At 50.7% G+C, this 16,106-nt stretch overlaps 1 protein-coding gene and 1 long non-coding RNA gene across 4 annotated transcripts; one reads left to right on the top strand and one right to left on the bottom strand.

The window, feature by feature from the left end:
* The first annotated feature begins 1,591 nt into the window (after positions 1-1,591).
* On the top strand, positions 1,592-3,369 carry ISCA2 (iron-sulfur cluster assembly 2). 3 transcript variants are annotated; one of them, XM_054068991.1, is made up of 4 exons: positions 1,592-1,799; positions 1,931-2,079; positions 2,182-2,297; positions 2,504-3,369. In XM_054068991.1, exons 1-4 carry the CDS (start codon positions 1,607-1,609, stop codon positions 2,676-2,678), a joined length of 633 nt encoding a protein of 210 aa, XP_053924966.1. In that variant the 5' UTR covers positions 1,592-1,606; the 3' UTR covers positions 2,679-3,369. The 3 variants fall into 3 exon arrangements, with proteins under 3 accessions (XP_053924966.1, XP_053924967.1, XP_053924968.1); XM_054068992.1 differs by having other exon boundaries at positions 2,182-2,311; positions 2,504-2,636; XM_054068993.1 differs by having other exon boundaries at positions 1,681-1,799; positions 1,935-2,079.
* On the bottom strand, positions 3,251-11,192 carry LOC128852397 (uncharacterized). Its single transcript, XR_008450225.1, has 3 exons — positions 10,086-11,192; positions 4,870-5,061; positions 3,251-3,330 (listed from the first exon to the last, which is right to left on the bottom strand). It is a non-coding gene; the product is annotated as an uncharacterized LOC128852397 (long non-coding RNA).
* Between the last annotated feature and the right edge of the window lie 4,914 nt (positions 11,193-16,106).

The raw sequence follows: 16,106 nt of genomic DNA, 5'->3' as shown, positions 1-16,106 counted from the left end.
TGCGTGTTAGTGCGAGCCTCCCCCGGACCTTGCCTGTGATACTTTCCTGCCTTTATCTTAACATTGTTAGAGTTAACCCAAGGACAAGGAAAAGTAAACTGCTCAAACCAGTCTTTATTTACATGCTCAGAGTAGGACAAATAAGCAAAAGTGCATGGTTGCAGAAGCATCATCTTGCTTGGAGTGCTGAGAAGGAAAACCATCCTTGGGTCCCGAGGTCACCTGACAGCAAGTCACCCCCTCCCTGCTGGGATGACTGGTTTTTCTCCACCACCCTACTGTGTGACTCTCCACGGAACTGGCCAGAGGCGAGGAACAGGATTCGTCCCCCAGAAGCACATGAGGAAGAAAGAGACTAAGGCTCTTCTCACCTCGGGCATGCTTTATGAGCAACTGGCCGGGCTGCTGTCACATGGCAGATGATTAGGATTAAGAGACATTAGGCAGAGCTGCTTAGTTTAGGGCTGCCAGGCAGGCTCAGGACTCAGCCGAGTAAGAGATGCACCCATAGAAACTCTCTAAATAAAAGTTTTCCAAGAGGAAAAGCACCTTGAACAAAAGACTTGTCATGTTTTACTTAGCCTGAGTTCCTTGCTTGCTTACCATTTTGACTGTGAAGAGGTAACGCAGAGGCATTAAGCCCCCAGGAGGGAGTAGATAGGAGCAGAGAGGGTTTGGGAGTGTGAAGGAGGGCAGGGAAACTGCTGCAGGAGCTGCTCAGGCAGGAGGGAAGTGGGGAGCCAGAGGAGACATTGCTCCTGCAAGGAGGTTGTAGTTGTAGAGAGGAGGGAGCTGGGCTCTTCTCCCCAGTGACAGGCGACGGGAATGGCCTCAAGCTGCACCAGGGGAGGGTCAGGCTGGATATTGGGAAAAAATTTTCACAGAAAGGGTCATGGGGCCCTGTCAGAGGCTGCCCAGGGAGGAGGGGAGTCCCCATCCCTGGAGGGGTTTAACAGACGAGTGGATGAGATGCTCAGGGAGATGGTTTAGTGGCAGATGGGAATGGTTGGACTCGATAATCCAAGAGGTCCTTTCCAACCTGGTGATTCTGTGAGCGGGACAGTGCGGGAGAGCGGGAGGCTGAGTGCCCCGTCAAAGGCCAACCAGCCTCCGTGGGGATTTCTGAGCTGAGCCCCATAAAGGAGAGCAGAGCAAAACACTCAGAATCGGGGAAAGCCCCTACAGCCCTTCTGCGCAGCCCTGCTCCCCTGCGCCCGCACCCCGGCCCTCTCGGGGCCTCCAGGCACTGCTCGGGACCGGCAGTGCTCACAGCTGACGCCGGGACAAACACCCCGTACGGGAGCGCTGCCTTATTCACTTCACTTTATTGGTTTATTGCTGTTCATTTCGCTCCGCGAGCGCTGCCACGAACACGCCCGAGGACAAACAGCGGCTTCGTGCAAAGCCCCGGCGGCTGCGCTGAGTCTACCGCGCCCGCGCCCCGCAACCCCAACGCTGCCGCCCCCGGAGGCGGAATGGCACCAAAGAGCGGAGCGTACCCGCAGCTCAAGGGCGGTCGTTGGTGAGCGGGTGGGGCAGGGGGCGTGGCCTTGGAGCGGGCAGCCAATGGGCGGGGCGTAGCTAAAACAGCCAATAGTAGGGCGTCATGCTGCAGCCAATGGGCGGGGCGTGGCGAAGACAGCCAATAGAAAGGCGTCATACTGCAGCCAATGGGCGTGGCGTGGTGCAGACAGCCAATAGGAGGGCGTCATGCTGCAGCCAATGGGCAGGGGAGGCAGCATGGCGGCGCCGGGGCTGCTGTGGCGGTGCTGGCGGCTGGCGCTGGGCGGCCGGGCGAGGTACCGCTCCGTCCCCTGGGCCCGTCGCGGGACGCTGAGCGTCCGTGAGCGCTGCGGCGGAGGGTGGGGGCCGTGGAGGGAGGGGGCGGCGAGCGCGGGGCCGCGCTGAGGTTCCCCCTTTTCTCCCCGAGGCAGTTGGTGTCCGGCCCCGCCGCGCCGAGCTCCGGGCCTCGCCTGCCCAGCCGCCCGCCCGCCGCAGAGAGCAGCGTCCAACCCGCCCGGCCCGGCCGAGAGCGACCCCGGCGAGGGACGGGTCTTCCTCAGCGAGAGCTGCGTGAGGGTAGGGACCCCGGGGGGACCTTGGGCTGCCCCGGGCGCGCAGAGGGCGCTTTGAGTGTTTGTTCAGCCGGTCTTGCAATAATCTTGCTTTTCCTCTTCGCAGAGGCTGCTGGAGATCACGGAAGGCTCAGAGTTTCTTAGGCTGCAGGTGGAAGGAGGCGGCTGCTCCGGATTCCAATACAAGTTTTCTTTGGACACAGTTATCAATCCTGATGACAGGCAAGGACAGAGAGGTGTGGTGGGGGTGGAGTGTGGTGGGGGTCGGGTGTGACTTTTCTTTGCAAAAGTAACGAGAAGGGTGTATGCGACGTGATAGTATCTTGAATTGAAGGGAGGAAGCCTGTGAGATAAGGAAAGCGCTCAGATTGTGCTTCTCTTTCGGGTCTGCGGTACGGTCGGTGGTTAAACGTGCTGCTTTTCTGCAGGGTGTTTGAACAAGGTGGTGCCCGTGTGGTCGTGGATGTGGACAGCCTGGCCTTCGTGAAAGGTTCCACGGTGGACTTCAGCCAGGAGCTCATCCGCAGCTCTTTCCAGGTGGTGAGCAACCCCCAGGCAGAGAAGGGTTGCTCATGTGGGACTTCCTTCTCTGTCAAATTATGATCGGACTTTCCGTGGATGGACGCTGTCTACAGACACTTCCTTGTGGTCTTCAGAGAGTTTTTGCTTGTTCTTTTCCCAGCTGCTCCCTCTCATCTCCCTTACCCTGTAACACAGCTGTTACACATAACTCCAGCTCTGTGTTTGTTTGCACTGAGCCTATCTCGAAGATTTGTTGACCTTTCCTTTGGAAACATGAAGTAGCTGTGAGCACGCACACGGAAGCATCTTCGATGCCTTACGAACTACCAGCCAGGTGGTGCTGACTTGCCTATCGTTTCTCGAGTGTGGAACCACTTAACTGCTTGTCTCTGCAAGAGATGGCTGTATATATATGTGTGTGTGTTTATTGAAAATTCTTGTTAAAAAACAGTCTTTGAGGTTGATTGGTATTGCTCATGTATTCCCATGTGGGTAGAATCTGGGTTCTCTCAGGCTAGTGTTGCTTATCTCTGTCTTCCAGCTGAATGGGCCTCAGAGTCTCTCTCCCATACACCTCTTAGTCTCGCTGGCTCTGCTTCCCAGCTCACAGTGGGATTTTCCAGATGTTTTACTGTTCTCTTACCCAGGAGGCTTCTCTTGGTCCCCGGAACTGACAGTGGCTTTGCTGTCAGACCTGGGGATGAAAGTTTTTACTTATCCAGAGTAAATGAAGCTGAAAAATTGAGGTAGGAAGAATTAATATTTTTTATATATATATATATATATATATATATGAAAAATATACAGCCTCCCACCTGCCAGTGCTATTTAAGGCAGTTCCTAAATCTGACTTGCAATTTTGGGTCATACAAACGCTTGGGTTTCATAGTGTGTCTGATGCCTTCTCTTGCTAGCAGGAAGAGAAGTTAAGGTTACGTGGGCAGAGGAGGATCTGGAGTATTAGTTAAGGTTCCTCAAGTCCTTTTTTCCTAGTTGTCGGAGGATCTTTTCCAGTACTTGTTTCAGCATTTAATCTCTGTCCAACATGTGCCTGGTTTGATGAAGGAATGAAATATCTTCTTTATTTATGAAACTCCAATAGAATGGGAAATCTAGAAGTTTCCAGAATAACATCCTTTTGATTAGTTGTTTTCTGTGTGTTTGGTTTTTGTTTTTTTTTTTTTTTATCTGCCACTAGATGTCTTTTAAATCTAAGTGATTCATCTGCTTCTGGGTGAAAGGAGAGATGGGGAAGCTATTTTTTGTTCTCTCTCTTGTGTTTATCTGATCATAACCAAATTGTGTAAGACTCAAGTCTTTCATGTGAGTATGGGAGCACTGCATGATTTTGGTCTCAAGGAAACTGCCTGTAGCAAACCATGAGCTTTTTAAGACTCTGTGCTGCAGACATTTTTTGTTGTTAAGTTTCCCAAATGCATTTCTAAACTACTTGGCAGTGCATATGTACAGCACTGATTTGCGTATTGATTTCTGGTGCTCAGAGAGCTGATAGTCCACAAGTTTCAGTTTCATCCACAACTGTTACATGTGATCTGCTCTTTGTCATATGGGAAATATGGACAGGATTTGGAGCAGCAGTTCTTATGGTTTAGCCCTTTCCATTCCCTGCAGTCAACAAGTTCTACCTAGTTATGTTGCTGTGAGAGGGAGCTGGATGTAGCATGGTCCTGTTTTGTAAAAGGGAGTAAAAGAATGTGATTAAAGACTTTTCTAAACCCCTGCAGGATGTTTTGGACCTACCCTTATGCTCCCTGATCTTGAATGTGATTTCAGCCAGAACTGCCTTTGAAAAATGGAAGACTTAAAAGCTTGTGTAGGTAGAAGGCATGAGGTAAACTCGGTTTCTTTCAGTTGGGACAATGACAATAAAAACTGGCAGGAGGAATTACTTTGAAAACCAGGAAGTAGAGCTCTGTTCTTGATCCATTTCACGCAGTATGACCTTGGCCAAGTCTCTTTTGGGATCTTTTATGGGAAACAGAAGTGCAGCAGCAGTGCTGGGGAAGTAGCAAACCAGCTGCTACTAAGGCCTTTTTCCCTAAAGCCTGCCTTCAGCCCCGTGAGTATGCAGCCTTCCCTTTGGATTACTGTTCTTACCAAATGTAAGGTGTCTGTTGAACCTCTCCAGCTTCCACCTGCCCTCGCTCTCTGCACTGGTGGAAAGCAAGCACTGTCATGTGAAGTGCCACTAAGTTGAGTTTGCCTCCTCCCTCCCAGGGACTGTGCAGCACATGAGGCTTTGGGTACTCACCAGTGCCACGGGTGGTGTTGCTGGACTCGCAGGGGAAGAGGCTTGCATGCGTGGCTTGCTCTGCTTGCCGTTCTGGCAGTACAGCTCGAACTGCACTAGGTGGACCCCTTAAGCCTCGGGAGTCGCTGCGTTGGTCATGTGCGGCAGTTTCGACTTCTGTCTGGCTGAGGTTGGATCTGCTCCATGCAAGACCTAGGCAAGAGTAAAAGTTTCTTTGCAGCTCTCTGTTTCGAAGGCAGGCTGGAGCTGAGTTCATCTGGTATTGTGGCAGCATGGTCTGTAGATCAGAGAAACTGCTAGGAGCTGGAGACGTTCCAGCTGTACAACACACTGCTATTGGTCTCCTACTCCTGCTTCCTGTTCAAAGCTACTCGTTTTCCAGCTCCCACTAGGTTATGGGTGCAAAGAGCTGTGTGACATCTCCAGACTCCTCTGGACTCTTTAAAAGAGCCTGTCAGTACAGGAGAAATGGAAAACTTGTCCATGTCTACAAAGTCAGCAAAGGAGGGAGATTAGCAGGGGCTTGAAGGTGACCTTGATGAGTTCTGGCTGTGTAGGCAGGAAAAGGCTACATCCCGGCACGTGTGGAAGAGAAAAGCCAACCCGTCAAGGTTTGTACATTGAATAGCCTTAGGAAGAAAAGATGGCACCACACAGTAGGCTGTGGGGAAAGACCAGCGGTGCTGCCAGGAAAAGAGTGCAGAGGGCTGGACAGGGGATTTGGTTCTGCCTGGGCTGTGAGGGACTGCCAAAGCATGTCCGTGAGATGCCTACGGCGTGGGGATGGATGGGAACCCTGGTACTGAGCCACTGAGAAAAAGCAGGAGTGTGGAGCTGGAGGGTGCCGCCTTTGCTTCATTGCAAATGAGAAACTGCAGTGGAAAATCTTTTTCTGCTCCCACATAAAGAAGGAGGATTCTCTCTATTCACCCACCTGACAGGGAATGAATGATCAAGAAGGATATTTATGGAAACCTACATTAAGATGAAACTTCAAGGGAAAAGGGCACAATCATCAGTGTCACTGACAAGCGGGTAGAAGAGGATGGAATTGAAATCCTCACTTTGGTGAGGGCTTGTTGGAGCTCTGCAGAGACTTGTTAGTAGACGACCAGCATGTCCTCAGTCTGTGACTCTTGTCTCTGTTCTTCAAATTAGTATCTACCATCACCTATTAACTGTCGGTCTCTCTTCCAAGCTTCAAGCCAGGCAGTGGTAGATAAGGAGCAGATTTTTGTCATGCCCTTTTCTCGTTGTTTAGGGATATGCATGGGAATACCATGCTTACCTTGGTGGGCTCCTGTGTGGTGTTAGAGCATTTGAGGGTGAATGGCTCCTGTAAGACCGAGGGCCAGCCTGGGGTGGATGTAAGGGGAATGACTGGCCCCTCTCACCCCAAAATTTTCATCTGCAAAATATTACTCAGCTCAGTCCTCTCCTTTGCGAAATTCTATGTCTGTACAGAGCTGGGTCAGGAAGACAGCTAGGAGTGAGGAGCCAGTACCCCCCAGATGACACCCATTGGGACACCTGCTGCCCCCACACAGCAGTATAATTTCCTGACTGAATCCAGCACCTGGGAGAGGAATTGCGGAACGATGGAGGAGGCAATGACAGTAAGGCAGAAGTGCATGAAAGAAGGCTTATCTTGTGTGTGTCCCACGCTGTGAAGGCAACTGCTTTTTCATCAAGACTCTCTTCAGCCTTGCAAATGTCTTGAAAATACTCTGAAAAACAGAGTATTATAATCCCCACTATGCATACCCTTAGCTGGACCTGGCCAGAGGATTTTATTGAATTCAGAGCAAGCATGCTGCATTTCCAGGATGAACTGCTATAGCACGTGCTTGAGGTCTGAACCGCATGCTCTCTCCACTAGCAAACACAGCAGCGGGGTTTGTTAGCAGAGGGTGTGATAGGACGTGTACCATTTTGATGCTTCGTTCTCTTTGCCTATTTTCATGTGCACGAGCTGAAGTGCTCACCCAGCTCCTCTGGGCCATACCTGCTGGAGAAACTGGCAGCCGAGAAAGGGGTAACCTCACCGAATGGTGTGTTTGATACAACTATCAGCCAGCCTGTATAAAGAAACCAAATTCAAGGAGACAGAGCATTGGTGAAAACTAACTGCAGCCATCTGCATTGTACCAAACTCTAAGGTCTTTCTTTTGGGTAGTGTTTTTATTTCTCTTTTTTTTTTTGAGAGAGAGGCTGAATCCATGAACCGAACACTGTTAGAGGCTAGGTATAGGATTAGTGGTGCAATTTGGATCTTGCTGGGTTCTGAGGAATATATTTGCTCAGCATGGCTTCCAGGCTGCAACTGGCAGATATTTGCCCAGGAAACAGCTCAGTAGTTCATGAACTTGGGGTGGGTTTGGCGTCCAGCTGTAGACAGAAACAAAACTGTTCGCAACAGCAGGATGGGCCATTACTCCAAGACTGTAGTTCCTTGCCCTGTGGGGCACAGTTTGTGCACGGTGCTTTCTGCCTCTTGGCTTCCCAGCAGTTGTATGGCTCTTAATATTTCCTGCTTGAGCAATAAGAGTTTATGGCCCTAGTCTTTGTGGTTGATTAGAGCCCAAGTTTGTGCCCCTGTTTTAATCAGTGCTCATTTACCTTTGGCATCCTTCATAGGAACAGAATGGTATGTCTTTCAGTTGCCATGGAAACAGTGAGACTAAATGCACATTTCCATGGCAACCTGCCATTATCTTCAGCTCTATCTGTGGGTCTCATTTTCTGACCATGGGGGTGGGGTGGTGAAAATGGAACTTCATCTCTTGAAAACATAAAATTTAAAAAGAAGGAAAAGAAAGGTGCTACCATCACCGCCACCGCTTTTCCTCCTCTAGCTCAGGTTCAGGGCTGAGAGAGACCTGTGACTACTGCTACCATCCCATGCACTGGGGCTCCAAGGTGTTGACTTCAGCTCTTTCTTTCCTTCACCCTTCTAAAAATAGAGATGTTCAGAACAATCTGATGACAATGTTCCAGCACTTCTCTCAGCTCTTTGTTTCCTCAACTAACACTCCCAGAAAAGGCCCTTGAAGTTAATTGAACTTTCTAACAGGTTCCAAAGGTCAACGTGTCCCAGCTCCTTTTGGTCTGAAGGGCCAAGGGTTAATTGGGAGGTCTAAGACTCTGAGGAGAATCCTTTGTCTGCTGGGCCAGGAGGCTACAGGGCAAGTCACATTAATCTCAGGAGCTTCTTGCGAGGGGGGCAGCATGGACTGCTCCAGGAGGTCGTGCGCATCACAGAGTTAGGGATCAAAGGCGATGCTTATCCATTTAATGTGCAGCTCAGGGGATGCAGGTCAGAGAAACCAGGTGTTTGCTCTATGATGGGTCTTGCAGCCCCCCCCCCAGCCAGAAGTGTTCATGCCCACTGCCATCATCCCTGCCTCCCCCAGCCACCGAGTCAAATAAAGGACAGAATCTGCTGTACTTTGAGCAATTGCACACAGCTGTTCCTTAAGCCTGTATTCATTATTCTTGTTCTAGCTGGCTTGACCTTTAGCTAATTCCTCTTATTCATGGTCTAATCTTGGTTACTGAGGGAAAAAGCTTGGGTCTTGCACTGCTCTAGCCTGATGCAATAGAGTCATCCATGGATGCGAGGTGGTAGACCTCTCTTTCCCCATCTGCCTTACTTAGCCTTTCAGAGGTGGTGAAGCAGAGGACAATAAAACTCTGTCTGCTTAGAAGTTAGCGTGGAGGCAGATGTGGTCTTCAGAACAAGTCAGCCGGGTGGGGCAGGTGTTGCTCAATCACAACTCTTTTCCTTGCTGCAGTCTACCACAGTGCTGATTGCTCATGATGAAGAGCTGTCACAGTCATCCTGGGTTTGTGGGAGAACAAATCAAGGGGACAACAAAGACCAGTGAGTGCCATACATTGCTGACCTGGAAGAATTACTGCCTGGACACACTGCTTGGGCATGATTAGGAGCTATTCTTGGAAAACACTGAGAATGGGCTGGCAGGCTTGTTCCATGGGCATAGAAGCACGAGGAGGGTTGCCGCTGGGCTCGGCCACAGCTCTGCCACTGTGGCTGCACAGCTAGAGTGGCTTTAGCCTCTTCCCCTCATGTCCATAGCAGCTGAGCAGGTGCTGATGAGGGAGTGACACAGCTCCTTGTTGAGCCTCTCCTTAGTTCGCGTGGTCAATTCTCCTTGCTGGCATCGTGTGCTGTGTCTTAGCAAGGGTGGCTGAGGCATGGCTGCGTGGCAGGCTTCCCCTTGCCTCCCTGCCTACCCACACACCCTCGCAACAAACTTCCAATTTGAAGTTTCTCATTAGATATAGAAACTTTTCAGGGAAGAGCTAATAGTGTTTGGAAAAGAGAATTCAGTTGCTGCCTTTGGTGACAAAGGCAAAAATAACGGGGCGATGCTATTGTTAGCAGAACTTTATCTACCAGTGCCTGCAAGAGCTTAGTGGGGAGCAGGGAAGAAGTGGGCAGATCCCTCACCCTCTTAATGAAATGCTTCCTTCTGCTGCTGCTGTCCTATGTTCCCAGATAACAGGCACAGGCCAGAAATAGGACTGCTGTGGTGAAAGGAGCTACTTAATCCTTTTCGAGCTAAGCAAAAATATATCAGTGAAGAGCCAATTCACAGGGCAGAGCTGGATTACGCAGGGGAAAATTATGTCTGCAGATCAAATGAAACTCCAGCACTGTGAGAGGGTGAAGGCTCAGTGTGCTGATATGGGAGAAGGGGGAATAGCCCAGAGAGATGCTGGGGGATGGAAGACAATAGAAGGTATGTGCCGATCCTTCCCTGCTCCACCACAGAAGCACATGTTTGTGGATGGCTGCGCCTGTCAGAAGGTGGGGGGACACTTACAGCTGTTCAGGTATTGTAAGAAACAAAAGAACCTGGTGAGACCTGCGAGCCACTGAGAAGACAAGAATTGATGGAGGCATGGGATGTAGGTCATGTAGAGAAAAGTGAACAGAATGGAGGAACCATGAAGTGGGCAGCCAGGCTGAGGGGATGCAGGGGCTGAAAAGAGTGCGTGTCCATTGCTGTGACTGTGCCTGCTGGATGGCCGTCCCCCTGAGATACGGCCGAGGGGGTGGCAGACCAACGAAGCCACTGACCCACTCTGCTTTGCACTGGCTGAACGTTCGATGGCAACGAACAGCCTACAGGGAAGGACCCTCATTAAGCAGAAAGTGCCAAAGTTTCAGAGGTGAAAACCATACTTACCAAAGGACTGGAAAATTAGCTGCCTTTCAAGGACTGGACTCTGCTAGCCTGGAGAAAAGCAGCGAATCTGAAAAGCAAAGGTACACAGAAAGCCTCAGTCAATGCGTTTCATGCTTAGAAGCATGGGCTACACTTCCAAACAAATCAAGGCTCCTGTTGTAAGAAGTTGAAGAACAGACTTCTGCTGCTTGAGGATGTCCTCTTCTACAATATCATAGGCATTGTGGGTTGATTGTCACCTGTGCTGGATGTGATAATTCTGCAGGGCATTAGAACTATCAGGTTGTGAGGGCTTCCCAAAGGCTGGGGGAAAGCAGAGGGCCCTGGGCCCCCTGGGACTGGTCCAAACACAAAATAGTTCAGCAGAAGGACAGCTTATTGAGAGTTGTTTATCTTAAGATAAAACAAGTGTGCTATGCAGGGCACAGAGAGGTCTCGCTCACTTCCCAAGCTCCTCACCTACTGCTCAGATACGAAGGGCTCACTGCACTTGACCCTACAAGGTTCTTGTGGCCCAGGGGAAGCTGACTGCATCCTCACAGGGATGCTGATTTTTGTCGCTTGCTTTGGAGTATGTTCTCCCTTTACCTCCTCCCCTCCTGCTCATGTTTTCCAGATGCGTTTGATTTATACGTGCTCATTCCCTCCCTCACAGGAATGAGTTTTGGTGCGTGTCGGTTGCGTGAGAGAAAAATTGATAGTGCAGGCTGCAGAGCAAAGCAGCTGGGATCTTTCTTAGGAGAGCCGCAGTCGTTAATTATAGGAGTCTAACTAAACCCTGGCTCAGGCAAGAAGCATTTTATAGATCTGCCTCCTTTCTTTTGTACCTCTGTGCACTAGTTGTCACATCAAAGCCAGGATTTGGGGACAAGTTGAAATGACACCCACCTTTTTGAATAAAAATGGGCTGCAGAGTGCCAGGGAGCAGCTCCTTTTTTGGCTCCCTTCTCTCTCAGGTGTGAGGTGAACCCCACCTCTCCGTGGCAGTGGCGAGGGCTGCAGACGGCTCTTGTCTGTCCCCTGGGCTTGTTTCTGCTTATTCCCTGCCTCAGGCAGCATGGTGAGTCAGCTGCTGCCTTAGTAAAGCATCTAGGGTCTGCTCTGAGCACCAGCCTCCTCTCCCCAGCTCAGGTCTGTGTAGCCTGGCTGGTACCTCAGGATGGTGGGTTCCCCAGGGGTCCGTTTTATTAGCAGAGTCACCGCAGAACTGGGTATTTCGGTCACAAGCAGCCTCGTGTATGCATCATGAACAGAGCCGGCAGCACTGCAAAGGATTTTCTCTGTATGAATTTACCCCAGAGGAAAGAGTGTGGGGGAAGAGAGGAAACAGAACCTGGATGGCATTAAAAGCCTAATACTCCCTATGCGTGTGCCTCTCTGGTGTGTTTCTGGCTGATGATCCCAATACAGGCCGTGCTGTTGCCCCGTTTCAGAGACTGCCTACACAGATAACCTCATCTTGACATCTCCGTCTTGCTCACAACCTTTGCTCGTGTCACTTCATGACCTGTAATACCCAGATAAGAGCGCTTCCCGCAGCAGGAGTCTGCCTGCATTAATAACTAAGCGACACTAAGAGGAAAGCAAGCTACGAACGTAGCTAGGGCAGATAAAGCTGATTTGGTCTCTTTGCAGAAGAAAGTTGTATGTGTTTCCCTCAAAGTTTTGTGGGGCTGCTAGGAGATGTGTGTGCCCAGCCAAGGGAGGTTCGGTCATCAGAAGCTGATTTTGGTGCCCCAGATGGATGCTCCTGGCATTTTGCTGGTTCTGGGCAGGGAGAGAAAGGAAGTGGGGCACCAACTCGCTAATTAAGGGACTTTCTCTCTCTGCTGCCTTTCTGCTGCACAGAGATGGAGGCAGAACCGGTGCCTGATGAGAGCCTCTCTCTTGTGCTGGAACCCCTCTTAAAAGCTGTTAAACATTAAAAAAAAATAATAAAAAGAGAAAATCGGTGAGTGCTTTGATAGTCATCACAAGAAAGTGAAACAGAAGAGCCTTTGAGCAGCATGTATGAGAAAAACCTCTGTACATTGCTGGGGGAAAAAAAAGGCTGGCAAAGCTGAAACCTGGCAGCAGTCCCCAGCTGGTGAGGGAGGTGCTTTTCTGCTGCGAGCGCCTGTCACGACTGATGCAGAGAGAGGGAGGGAGAGGAAAAACGCAGGATCCTCTGTAGGCAACAACTAGCACCTCAAACCTGCTGGGGTGTCAGTGGGATGGGGAGGGTGAATCAGCGCTCATCCTTTGCCTTTGCGCAGGGGCTCGGCCCTTGGCTCACCCCAGCAGAGGTGCCCAGCCTCACCACATCACCCCTCCTCCTGTGAGACCCCTTCCTGGGGGTGACGGGAGCCTTCCAGCCATGCAGAGGCCCCCTGCTCCCCACCCCTTCAGGTTTCCATAGCAATCAGTAGTGTCAGCTGCAAGGGGAAGCTGATGGAGGAAAACAAAGGTTTCACCTAGCCCTGGGCCAGGGTTGGGGTAGGACAAGAAGAAGAGCATCCTGATGCTTTCCATGGAGGTAGCAGCACCCAGGCTGCCCCAGTTCCCCCAGGGCATGAGGGTGTGATGGGGGTGTCTATAGTCCCCAGGGGCTCTGCAGGTTTGGGGAGCCTGTGAGCACCCCAGAGCCAGTCCTGTGCACACCCTGCCCTACCAGGGCACCCTCTGGGGGCCACGATACCAAACAGATGCCAGCCTTGACTTTGTGTCCTCTCCTTCCACAGGCTCCACCTCGTTCCTCCAAAAGCCTACTCTAGTTTTCCCTCCTTGGCACATTGTCAGTCAATGAAGCCAGAAATTAATATTTGGCTTTAATTGGGGCTGGAGAGGCACAGACAGCCTTGTAGACAGCATTTTTATTCCCAGAATGGGGGAACGTAGCACTGGAGCAAAACCCCAGAGAGGAAGAGAGGGCTCAGGTGATGGAGGAGAGTACAGATATCAAAGGCACTGTCCCAGCAAGAAGAGAAGGAGGGTCCCAAGAGAGCTCTCTGTACCCTTGGCACCGCAGGGAGAGAGGATTTCATCATCCATTAACTGTCCATACCCCTTCCCACACAGACAAGAGGAAGGGGGAGAAGTGCCCATTCAAATGAAGTAGAAAACTTGGGGGGTGTTTTGGAAAGTAAGAAACTCAGTCTGAACCCCAAGCGTTCAATGTTATTTAGGATATTTAAAAAGTTTAAAAAAAATATGTCACTTTTGAGATGGAACTGTAGTGCTGAAAGAAAGCCAAGCTGCTTCATTTCGAAAATGTCTAAACAAAATGTTTTGACATTTTCAGGAAAAAATTATCCCATACATTTTCAGACAAAACTTGCTAACGAATGTGACTGGAAAGTTTGTTGTCCTGAAAACTGCACTTTGAGGCAAGTTTGGCCAAACGTGTTTCCTATGCTCCTGGGCTGTGCCAAGGATGGGCAGAGCCTGGAGAGCTGCCCAGCGACCCTCTGGGCAGGGTGGGCAGCTCCATCCACAAGGCTGCCTTAGGGTTTCACGCTGATGTGGCTCCTGCCGGCCCCTCTCTGGATGTGGGATGGATGGCACAGGCACCCGTGGGGCAACGCGCCTCCTCCTGCTTTTGGCTCAAGCCATGGCTCCGCTGCAAGTGGGGAAACTGAGGCCCTGTTCATTTTTAACGTCTGATGGTAAGGGAAGAATTGTAAATATAAATAAGCCAGAGCCATCCTTCAATGGCTTGTGCAGCGTGGGGAAGAGAAGCATAGAGCTTTCCGGCATAATCACATTCCTGAAAAGGGATTCTTGGAGAACCTGAGAGCATGATTTTGTGATTAGAGAGAGGAGCAGGCACAGAATGCCGTATCCTTGCCTGGCCTGTTGGCAAGCGTACATGATTTTCAGTGGCAAGATTAGATGTCAGGAGGAAATTGCCATTTACAACGGCGGAGTTCCAGTGTACACTGAGACCTCTGTTCTCATGCAGCACCTCTGCTCCGAGCACCAGCTGCCTTTCTGCTTCAGCCGCCCGCACTCCGCTTCCCCCTTCCCGCCCCAGACCCCCGGCACCTCAGAGAGGCTGAGGGGACACCTCGGGGGGATTTCACGATTGCCTATGTCAGGCAGGGCTGCGTTGTCTGGGCTTGTTTCCAGCTTGATAAGGCAGATCTTTACAAGGTATTGCTCTTCAAGTGGGAGGGTGGCCAAAGCCAGTGCCAGCCAGGACCCTCCACATCATTTCATAGCTTAAACAACTTAATGCTCACCAATCTCAACAGCCTGTTCTGGCACACATGGAGACCTGAGAGTCTCTGACCTATTTCCATGAATTCAGCGTTTTCCTATCTTCACCATGTCTGCTCCTGCAGCCCAGAGGAGGGAAGGAGGGGTTTGGTGGGGGAAGCGTGAGGAAAATGCATCTGCAAAGGTAAGAGAGAAAAAAAGCAAGTAGCGGATGTGACTCAGGCTGCTTACAGATCTCCAGAGGGATCAGCGGACTGCTGAAAGCATCCCCTCTGAAGAAGCTTGCTCCCAGGAATGCCTCATCTCACTGCAACAGGCAGTCCCAAAACAGTGGCTGTGGAAAGGCAAGAGGAGCATGATGCGTGCCATGAGGACCTCTCAGCCCTGACAGCTGCTAGGGGCTTTTTCCTTAAAGCAAAGAAGGCTTCAGAGTTACCAACTTTCCCTTCTGGAGGTTTGAGACATCCTCCAGGACCTAACTGCTCCAAACTAAACCATGTATAGCAGCAGGAAAAGCTTCACTTTGGGAGCACAAGTCTTCTCTCTGTAGCTATTCTGGCTTTAACAGAAAATAGCCCAAGAAATAAAACTAGATCCTGCCCATGGAGAGGGCCAACACTCCTCGCAGCAGCCAAGGACCATGACTGGGTGTGCGGTGGCTGCCATGGCAGCTGCGTAACCCAGAGCAGAGGGATGGAGAGGCAGAGCAGCTGCACTCACTGTCTGCAAAGCCTTTTTGGAAAAAAAACCCCACACTGTTTGTTCTGACATTTAGAATAGATTAAAAATCGTTACAGGCTCTTCTGGAACATTTTAGAAGGTGAAGCTATTGATTTAAAAACTCAACATCACTTTTGTAAAAGAGGTTAAATCTCCTCGGCTTCATTCCACGAACATCAGTGCCTAGTCCTGGCTGATGAAGGAGGATGTTCATCACCCTGCTGCCCTCCATCCCTGGTTCATCTCAGCTCTACCCCCAGAAGACTCCCAGTACACAGGAGATTTTCAATCTCACTCATTGTTTGGAATGAAGTTGTGAGGTCTGGCGGCACTACCTGCATGCCACCAGGGAACCAGTGGTCCAGTCCTCAGTGCCCCATGGGTCTCCTCCTCCCCGTTCCCTCACGTTTTAAACACTGAGGACTGTGTTTAAGGAGCAACTTCACACTCTCCATCATTTATATTTCCTCCTGACTTTGCTGCCTTGACCGCAGATTCCAGTTCCAGTCTAAGCACAGACGAATGTCCTCCTCTTCATGCCTCCTCCTCATACCTGCATGCTCACCTGCCCCATCTTTGGTTGCAGGCTTGGAGAGCTGCCCAAATTTTCCCCATTTGAACTTTGCCCCATCAGCTGCCAGGGCTGCTGGGACTTCTACTCCCCCCCCCAGCCAGCGTTTTTGGGAGATGAGGGGCACCCAGCCTACTCCCCAGTCTCCCTTGGTGAGTATAATGACTTACTGGGTACCTCTGACCATTGCTGGGGACAGAGATGTTCAAGCACGTGTGTCCCTGCTGTGATCTGCAAGAGCTCGTTGTGCTGTAACACAACCCACTTCACACAACCCCAGAGCAGCGAGACAGACAGAAAACAGAGGGACTCGTGGGCATCTCAGTACCAGGGGATTTAGGTGCTACCTCTAATGAAGACCTTTTGCTGCGTGGAGACGAGTCATTAAAAACATCATAGCAGTTAATACCCAACACAGGGTGACAGCAAGCTGTCGCCAGCTTAAACAGACCCATGTGCCATGGTAACTTCAGATTGGCTCTGATTTTCCTTACAAGTCGGGATGTTTTGCCCTCTTGCTGAAGGAGCAGAGG

Source organism: Cuculus canorus, chromosome 5 (genome assembly GCF_017976375.1).
Source record: "Cuculus canorus isolate bCucCan1 chromosome 5, bCucCan1.pri, whole genome shotgun sequence".
Lineage (NCBI taxonomy): Eukaryota > Metazoa > Chordata > Aves > Cuculiformes > Cuculidae > Cuculus > Cuculus canorus.
Note: the sequence above shows the minus strand (reverse complement) of the source record. Positions and strands in the feature narration are given on the sequence as shown.

Coding starts and splice junctions, on each gene's coding strand:
- ISCA2 (XM_054068991.1), top strand. CDS start 1,607: ATGCTGCAGCCAATGGGCGGGGCGTGGCGAAGACAGCCAATAGAAAGG. Junction 1,800..1,930: donor GCGCTGGGCGGCCGGGCGAG/GTACCGCTCCGT, acceptor TTTCTCCCCGAG/GCAGTTGGTGTCCGGCCCCG. Junction 2,080..2,181: donor TCAGCGAGAGCTGCGTGAGG/GTAGGGACCCCG, acceptor TCCTCTTCGCAG/AGGCTGCTGGAGATCACGGA.